Genomic DNA, 10,252 nt, shown 5'->3' on the forward strand with positions numbered 1-10,252 from the left:
TACGAAAGAAAAGGAAATAATGAATATGTGAAATAAAAGACTTTGCTGTACATAATAAATGAGGAAGATTTGTAGAATAGTAACGTAGGAAGAAAAAACAGAGAAGATGAGAAAATGAGGTATATTTATACATAAATAAGGAAGATTTGTAGGAGATGTCGTCTGTCTACCAAATCTTTCCGTTACATATATTTAGGTATACTCTAGAAATTCGAACGTTATTCAAAGAGTTCTATATTTTAGATACGTATCTGAGTATCGTAAATTAGAAAAAAAAAAGATTTTGGTTAAATAAAATTTTCCTTTTACATATATGAATACTCTAATCAGTTCACTTCAAATCTGTATTAACATTTTTGAAGTACATTTTATGTTATGCACTTTAAGTTTTGCTTATTTAAATTTTTATTTACAACATTAACCCCTAAAAAAATTCCATAAATAACATTGCAGAGAAACTCAAATACTAAACTTTCTTAAATCGACCAACATTTGTTACATTTATTGCCATAAAATCTTAACAATATCTATACATTCCGATTTTTTCAAAAATAGCTATACCCATTAAAGTTTTAATCCCATAAAATCACCAAAACTATCTTTAGAGATTTTGTTTGTATAGATTTTCTATAGAAATTTTTTGCTTTACATATTTTGATTGTACAATGTAGATTTAGTCATCTAAATTACTTGATTTGAGGTACTTAGGGGTTGATTCCTCAGATTTTTCACATTATAAATTTATAATAAATAAAACTAAATAATTATCCCCTGGTGTTTCTATAAATTGAAGTACATTTGGTGTCCTTTAAGTTATACTTATTTACAAAATTAATCCTTAAAAAATTGCACATACAAACATAATCAATTAGATTCATAAAATGTCTCTACAAATTTGGTTTATAATTTTCCAAAACAATTTATATATTAAGAAATTTTATTACACTTAATAACATATGCCAAAAATATCTATACAATATTTTCTTCTTTTAAAAACTATAATATTCAGTAATAACTATATTGTTTCATATGAACAATTAAAACTTTAATGGTTATTAATATGCTGATAAAAATGCAAAAATAATTATTTCACGGGTTAAATCTAATAAATTGGAGTATTTATAATATAAACTAGGTAACAACCCGCATTATATGCGGGATAAATTGATTCAAATAAAATTATTATTTGGAATATAAGGTATCAGAATAATAATTTTACTCATAATTTTTTTGTTTTATTCAAATTTACATTTAATTATTTTGTATAAAAATATGATTCACTCGTGAAATGTGGAAAATAATTTAAAACATGGTGGAAATTTTAGTTATGGTAATCTGTCTTTTTGAGTTTTTTTTTTGTGTTTTCAAAAGTCAAATTCATATAGTTTTCATTTGATATTTCACATTATTATCTACATCGATGTGCCATTAAATAGATAAGACAATGTTTTAAAACTAATCAGTTAAAACTAATCTTAATTTTAAAAATACCATGAGAAAAATGTATAAAAATGGTAAATAATTATTAAAAAGTGTAATAGTGGTAAAAATTTGTCTGGGATTTCAAAAAATTCAATACTATGTTAAGATCGTTGAATCATCATTTATTATTAAATTATTAAAAAGTCAATATATTATTATTATGAATATTGTGGTAGTTATTTTTGGATAAAATTTTAAATATATTTGAATAGTTATTAAAAAATTTTAATAGGAGAAAGATTTGTGTTTTTCAAAACTTTAAATTGGTGAATAGATTTAAATTATTTACGAAATGTTATTTATTTTTAAGATTATTATGATAATTAATTTTTAATAGATACTCCCTTTGTTTCATAGAGTGTCATTTTAGAATTTTATTTTTGTTTTAGAAAGAGTGTCATTTTACATTTCCAATGCACTATTTAATATTTTCAATGCATCTTTTACATTAGATTTTTTAGTTTTACCCTTAATCTATGACTAGATTAACCTATTAAACATTTATTAAATAAGGGCATATATATAATTTAATATTTTCTTAATTTGTGTGAAATGTGTTAAAATGACACTCATTGTGAAATAGAGGGAGTACTTGAATAGTCATCAAATTTTTCTAAATCGGAGAATAAATTTTGCATCTCAAAAAGCTAAATAGATGAAGAAGCTTTTTAATAGTTTATGAAATGTAATTTACTTTAATAATTAAATATGTTATGAAAATAATAATTAAATAATTAACTATATATTTTTTCTTTTTTAGTTGATGAAGTCTTTCATTTTAAAAACTAATATAAAGAAACATTACCTTATATATTCTAACGACACATTTATGTAAATAATAATAAAATAAAGATTTTCTTATATATTTTAATGGGCATATTATTTATGTTATTAATTTGTTTACTAATAATTAAAATTAAAACGAACAATTAATTCATTAAATAATTTTACCAAAAATAATCAATTAGTAATTTGTGGTAAAATTTTCACCTAATGTTTTGTGGCAGTCTTTGGCAAAATTACCACACTAAATTCATGGCTGCTTTGTGACTAATTACCACAAAAGCTGTTTGTGTGTCATTTGTGGCAATTTTACCAGAAATCAATTTCTAACACTTTCATGACAATTTACCAGAAAAGTAATGTGACAATTCGTTGCAAAATTTGCCAGAACGTGTGCCTGGTAAACTGGTGGTAAATTAACCAGAACCTATTGTCTGACATTTCATGACAAATTACCACAAAAATATTGTGGCACTTCGTGGCAAAATTGCCAGATCTGGTTCTTGGTTAACTCGTGACAAATTTGCCACAAAATAACATTGTGACATTTCGTGGTAAAATTGCCAGATATTGCCACGGTTTATTTTTTGTAACGACCCTATAGCCACACTATTTATTTTTGGCAATCTCTGGTAAATGTTCATATTGCCACAAAATCAAAGCATTTGCCAGAAAATTTTCTGTTGCATTAGACTCATTTTCTTGTAGTGATTTAATAAATCAAAAAACTTATTTTTGTAAATATGTTTATCTTAAGATGCTTAACTATAAATAAATCTCCAACAAATCGCTCTGGCGACGACACATCAACATTTTCAACAAAATGCTTCTCTATTAATATATAGGGGATTAATACGCAGTATATAGCATAATAACTTTTATGGATATAATTTTTCACGGATTAAATCTAAATAACTTTAAACTTACAGATTAAATTTAAAAAAACTAAAAATTTTAAAATATAATAATGTAAGAATAATTCATTCACAGGTTAAATCTAAAAAGCAGTAAAAACTTCTATTTTTATAACCATAATAAATTCGATATGGTACAAATGTAACATTAGTATAAATAAAACGAAATAATTGTCGCATATCTGCGGTATACAACTGATCAAATTTTATAATTAACAATTAAAATACAATTATACAATCTTAAACACTAAACAAAAGAAACAAAATTAACAAACAAATATAATTTTTTAATATTTAATATTTTTTTTTGTAAAAATATTGTCTCGCGGTGTACCGCGGGTTAAAATCTAGTAGTTATATATAAAGTGAGTATTTGTATAATTATAAATCTCCTTTTACATAGATGGATATATTTTAATAAATTCAAATGAGATTCATCGTTGGAAATAAATATATGATATTCATCAAAATTTCCTTTTAAAATTTGTTCTCTGATTGAATAAAATTAAAAAAGGAAGGATAATATAATTCTTATATAATAGATGGATAATATAATTTTTTCAACGGGACTATAAATCACTAACCGTTACAGTTGCAATTAAACCTACCAATTGGTCATTTTTCACCACTATGGTTTTAGGCAAAAGGACATGGACATTTTTATACATGAATTTTTCTTACAAGATGAAGTTATGTTTTCAATCTTCCTAGTGCCAACTTCATTGTTGTTTGTGACTCTTATAGTTCAAATGGCAATAAATATATAATCGAAACAACCAAAGCATTTAGGGTGGAAGAAGTCTTAGAGATTGATTTTGGAAAAGTGAAACACAAAATAGGAAAGGTGTGAGACCCATTTGGTTTTATCAGGGTGGTACTCACTACAAGTATTTGGGGTATTTATAGCATCCGATAAAACCAGTTGTGCTTTGGTAAGAATACTATTTGTCTCACATTTTTAGTTTTTTTTATCATTTATTCATTATTCATTTGTTAAATCTAGTGTCACTTACCTCCTCACATTCCACCTTTATGTTCAAAAACCTTAGACCGGACTTAACAATGGTGCTCTTAACATTAGCATGTTGGTGATTGTGAGAAGCACCGAACTCCGCTTGCAGGACGTGGTTGATGTAGTGTGTTATCTCTATTGATGTAGTCTTTTATACAATTTTGTATTAGTATTTTCATCTTTTATATGTACAGATTTAGTATTTTCTTACAAAAATCATTGATTGTAAAGAAATTTCGAGCTGGAATTTAAAGACAATGAAAAAAAATAGCAGCCTACTATGTAGGTCAGTATTACCTTTCCATAAGTTTTATCACTTACTTACCATTTGTTTGGTTGATGTTGGTTTTGAGTGGGTTTTTTCTTGTATTGATTTATGTTACTCTTCCTCTATACATCTGACTTTTTTTTTCTTTTATATTCTTCAGTGCAATTAACGACTAGTGATAGAGACAAAATATTCGTTCATAGGTTCATAAATATTTTATTAGTAAAATAATTATTGAAAAAAGAAAAAAAAATACCATCACAAATGATCATATGAAAAATATACCCTACATTCACTCTTTTGAAATTTGAAGAAAAAAGTTTATCATGGTTTCATTTGTCACAATATACTCTTGTTAATTTCTTTGAAACAAAAGATTAAGAACAACTTTATATTCAATTAAAAAGTAGAAAAAAATTCATTGTCATGAAAAAAAAGTAATTTACAAAAAAGCTATATCTCACTCCTTCGAACCTTTTCTAACATGTCTTTCAACCACGATCCTGCACTTTCACTTTAACAAAAAATTGTGCATATTAAAAGTAAGAGGAAATATTAGTATATGTAGAATAAAGATTTGGAAGTTAGGATATATGAACATTACAACTCCACTGAGCCAGCAGCGAAGGCCTCACTTACTACCAAAATAACCAGCCAACTCTCCATTTACTTGAACTGAAAATGATGCGTTTGTGATGCAAGTTTATATCCAAAGGACATACTGCTTAAGAAAATTCATTGCTCGCAATGTGTTGAGTAAGAAACTCCACTGTACAAAATCAAAGGCTTTGGAAATGTTGATTTTCAGTGAAAAAAAAAAAGAGAAATTGTGTCTTCGTGGTAGTCTTTGATTATTTTTTGTAGCAAGGAGGAGATTTTCCATTAACATCTGTTTTTAGCGAAGATGGATTGGTTTGGCGAGATAAACTTTGACAAGATGATCTTGAGCCGGTTCGCTAGAATCTTAGAAATTACTTTATAAAGAGTGTTGCAACATAATAGGTGTATAGTAGAGCTATGATATTAGAATTTACTCCCTTTCGTAGAAATCCAGTTAAAAAAAAAAAGATTGGATAGCTACCATTAAATCATCTCCTATAATCGTCTCAAGACTCCTTGTAAAACTCCACACTGAAATCATCTATGGTATATGAATACTCTAAAGAAATTAAATAAATCTTCCGTAAAGGCATAAACATATATGAATACTCTAATAAATTAAATTCAAAGAGTTATAAATATATATATATATATATATATCTACGGTATTTTAAAATTTAAATTATTTTTTTCCTTTACATTTATTAATTCTTCAGATTAATCTTCTTTTGGTTTGGGTAGAACCTCGATGAATTGAATCGAGGTGTCCAAAAATTGACGGGCAAGCCCAAACCAAAGTAAGGCCAGGCTCACTCGCCTTTTAAAATGTTCGTCATATTGTTGACATGATACGCCGTCTCTTAACGATCATTGACGCATCATCATCTGACAGAAACGGGTAATGCAACTTCCTGACGTCAGTTCCAATTTATAACCCAATGAGAATATAAACTCTTTCACAATCTTTCGATGTGGGATACTTCAACTTTCATTTCAGTTATCTACGCTTGATTTGTTTCCATGTGGCATTATAACAAAATAAAAGAAGAGTGGTCGGATTCTTAAGTCCTAGATTAATCACAAAGTAAAGCTAATAAGGTTGAGATTTGAGAAATAACGATTGATCTCTCTATTCATCCACCATTGCTAGAGATGAAAAAAAAAGTCAGAGCTCATTGTTTTAAACATATCTTGGGGTTTTTCATAATTATATGATTGGTAGGAAAAAGCATTAGAACTATGGAATTATTCATTTCACCACATATTAGTATACTACGGGGATCACTTATCAAAACAAATAACATATTTCTAAGAACTAAAGACACAACGACCATAACTAGGGTTTATAGCGGTGAACATGCCGGTATTGCCGAAAATGAAACTGCATGCTTCTGTAGTGCGGCCATGGCTTTGGTTAAGCGTTCATCACAAATGACGCATGATTTATGACCGTATTTGTCGGCAATCAACTCCTTGACTGCATCCAAAATTGATATTTGCTTGTAGTTGCACATTTGTCGACGCCAGACTTGCTACACACCATTGTGTTGAGCTTGCTACCGGAAAGTAGTGAATCATGATAGAAGATATGAAAATGAAGAGGAGATTTAACATCCTTGACATTTTTGTCATATTTTGAAAATGAAAATTTTGAGAGTTCTACTTTGAATATTTATGTAAGTATTATATATATATGGGTTCATATATATATATATATATATATATATATATATTAAACCTAATAATTCTGTTAATATATGTCAAAAATAACAAAAAATAGTACTATTGTTTTGAACAAAATGAATCAACCAACGGCCACCAATAACAAACGCGCGCTCCCGCCACAATTAGTTCATTAAACTACTCTTGTATAAGAATCACGTATGAAACCCTATAACAAAAAGACAGAAAGACAAAACTCAACGTATGTGTTATGCTGATACAAATGATATATTGATTATATTTCTCAACTTTAATTGTTCGGTTATACAGTAAATGGGAAGGAAAGGTTTGAAAAACGGTGGATTATATGCTTGGACTCAAATCCACGACACTAATTAGAAATGATGCTCTTATACTGTATATCACTGTAGTTTTTCTACTCTTCTCGTGTTTCACACTTTCCCCAATGTGTTAAAATTAATTAATACCCTAGATCTAAATTCATCTAACTAAGTTCAAAACGATTGACTGAAAAAAGTCATTAGATCTTGTTGTAATTTAACTACTATCTGCCTACAACCAAATAACCAATAGAGAACATGACACATGTCGTCGTGATTTGTTAACCTTAATTACATATGCATTGATATTGATGTACAATAATATAACGTGCATCTTGTATTATATTTTTCCTCTTATCTTGTCTGCACGTACTATAATAATAATAACTGACAATAATACATGTTCGATTAAAATTTAACTATTTGCCTGTCTCTTACTGTTATATGAATAAAATAGCCAAATCAACACACCTGGCACACATACAAAACAAACCTTTCTAGACAACTACTTTGCACAATCTCAGTTCACTTTTTAAATTTGTCTTCTCATATTGACTTTTGAGTTTCTTATCAAATCTCCAAACGTACAATGGGAAACCAAGAAGTAGAGCTCGTCATCATCCCTCACCCGTTCTCCGGGCACATCCTCGCCACAATCGAACTAGCGAAACGTCTCATCAGTCAAGACAATCCTCGGATCCACACCATCACCATCCTCTACTGGGGACTACCCTTTATACCTAAAGCTGACACGATCGCCTTCCTCCAATCCCTAGTCAAAAATGAGCCTCGTATCCGTTTCGTCACCTTGCCCGACGTCGAAACCCCTCCACCGATAGAGCTCTTTCATGAAGCTCCTGAAGCTTACATCCTTGAATACGTCAAGAAAATGGTCCCCATCGTGAGGGATGGTCTCTCCACTCTCTTGTCTTCACGTGATGAGTCGGATTCAGTTCGTGTGGCTGGATTGGTTCTCGACTTCTTCTGCGTCCCTATGATCGATGTGGGAAACGAGTTTAATCTCCCTTCTTACATTTTCTTGACGTGTAGCGCAGGTTTCTTGGGTATGATGAAGTATCTCCCAGAGAGACACCTCGATATCAAATCAGAGTTTAACCGGAGCTTTAACGAGGAGCTAAACCGGGTTCCTGGTTTCAACAACTCTGTTCCTACCAAGGTTCTGCCATCAGGTCTGTTCATGAAAGAGACGTACGAGCCTTGGGTCGAGCTGGCTGAGAGGTTCCCTGACGCTAAGGGTATTTTGACAAATTCATTCACGTTTCTTGAGCCTAACGCTTTTGAATATTTCGGCGGTTGTCCGGATAATTACCCACCCGTTTACCCGATCGGGCCAATACTCTGCTCCAACGATCGTCCGAACTTGGACTCGTCGGAACGAGACCGGATCATAGGATGGCTCGATGATCAGACCGAGTCATNCACACCATCACCATCCTCTACTGGGGACTACCCTTTATACCTAAAGCTGACACGATCGCCTTCCTCCAATCCCTAGTCAAAAATGAGCCTCGTATCCGTTTCGTCACCTTGCCCGACGTCGAAACCCCTCCACCGATAGAGCTCTTTCATGAAGCTCCTGAAGCTTACATCCTTGAATACGTCAAGAAAATGGTCCCCATCGTGAGGGATGGTCTCTCCACTCTCTTGTCTTCACGTGATGAGTCGGATTCAGTTCGTGTGGCTGGATTGGTTCTCGACTTCTTCTGCGTCCCTATGATCGATGTGGGAAACGAGTTTAATCTCCCTTCTTACATTTTCTTGACGTGTAGCGCAGGTTTCTTGGGTATGATGAAGTATCTCCCAGAGAGACACCTCGATATCAAATCAGAGTTTAACCGGAGCTTTAACGAGGAGCTAAACCGGGTTCCTGGTTTCAACAACTCTGTTCCTACCAAGGTTCTGCCATCAGGTCTGTTCATGAAAGAGACGTACGAGCCTTGGGTCGAGCTGGCTGAGAGGTTCCCTGACGCTAAGGGTATTTTGACAAATTCATTCACGTTTCTTGAGCCTAACGCTTTTGAATATTTCGGCGGTTGTCCGGATAATTACCCACCCGTTTACCCGATCGGGCCAATACTCTGCTCCAACGATCGTCCGAACTTGGACTCGTCGGAACGAGACCGGATCATAGGATGGCTCGATGATCAGACCGAGTCATCGGTGGTGTTCCTCTGCTTCGGGAGCTTGAGGAATATTCCTGAGACTCAGATCAAAGAGATCGCTCAAGCCATGGAGCTCGTTGACTGCAAATTCCTCTGGTCGATACGAACCGACCCGAAGGAGTACGCGAGCCCGTACGATGCTTTACCCGACGGGTTCATGGACCGGGTTATGGATCAAGGCCTAGTTTGTGGTTGGGCTCCTCAAGTTGAGATTCTTGCCCATAAAGCAATCGGAGGGTTCGTGTCTCACTGCGGTTGGAACTCAACATTGGAAAGTTTGGGTTTCGGCGTTCCCATCGCCACGTGGCCGATGTACGCCGAACAGCAGCTAAATGCGTTCACGTTGGTGAAGGAGCTTGGTGTGGCCATGGAGTTGCGGATGGATTACGTGTCTGAAGAGGGACATATAGTGAAAGCTGATGAGATAGCAGGAACCATACGAGCTTTGATGGACGGTGAAGATCGTGTGCTGAAGACTAAAGCGAAGCAGATTGCTGAGGCGGCGAAAGAGGCTGTCGTGGACGGTGGATCTTCTTTTGCTGCCATTAAAAGATTCATCGGTGATTTGATCATCGGCGATGGTTTATGAAAACGGCGTCGTTTTCATTTGTTCGGCGTGTGGCGATCATGTTTTTTTTTTGTTTTTGTTTTTAAATCGTAATTATCATTTTATTTTAATGATCGAAGACTGTGTCTTCTTCTTACAACTTTTTCCCATTTCATATTTGCTTCCATGTTGTATTATCTCGTCTTTTTAATGATTTTTTTAAAATAATTATTCTGCTCTTAGAAGTGTATCAAACTAAGATCTTGTCATTGAGAGATTACGATAGATGTGGTTGAAAATACGTTTATAAATTAATTGCACACACACAAAAATTAAAGATTCCAAACACCGAAGTTTTTATAATCGAAATATATTTAGTGTTTTTGTTAGGTAAGCATTTGGAATCTTTCAAGTTGACTGCTGCAAACAATGTTTTATGATTCTTACCAAAAAAAAAAAA

The 10,252-nt window shown here is 32.3% G+C and overlaps 1 protein-coding gene across 2 annotated transcripts; it reads left to right on the plus strand.

Moving 5' to 3' along the window:
• On the plus strand, positions 7,566-10,032 carry LOC104786706 (UDP-glycosyltransferase 71C1-like). Of its 2 annotated transcripts, none has more exons than XM_019245884.1 (2): positions 7,566-8,441; positions 9,176-10,032. In XM_019245884.1, exons 1-2 carry the CDS (start codon positions 7,652-7,654, stop codon positions 9,832-9,834), a joined length of 1,449 nt encoding a protein of 482 aa, XP_019101429.1. In that variant the 5' UTR covers positions 7,566-7,651; the 3' UTR covers positions 9,835-10,032. The 2 variants fall into 2 exon arrangements, with proteins under 2 accessions (XP_019101429.1, XP_019101430.1); XM_019245885.1 differs by having other exon boundaries at positions 7,566-8,014; positions 8,746-10,032.

This window comes from Camelina sativa, chromosome 5 (genome assembly GCF_000633955.1).
Source record: "Camelina sativa cultivar DH55 chromosome 5, Cs, whole genome shotgun sequence".
Lineage (NCBI taxonomy): Eukaryota > Viridiplantae > Streptophyta > Magnoliopsida > Brassicales > Brassicaceae > Camelina > Camelina sativa.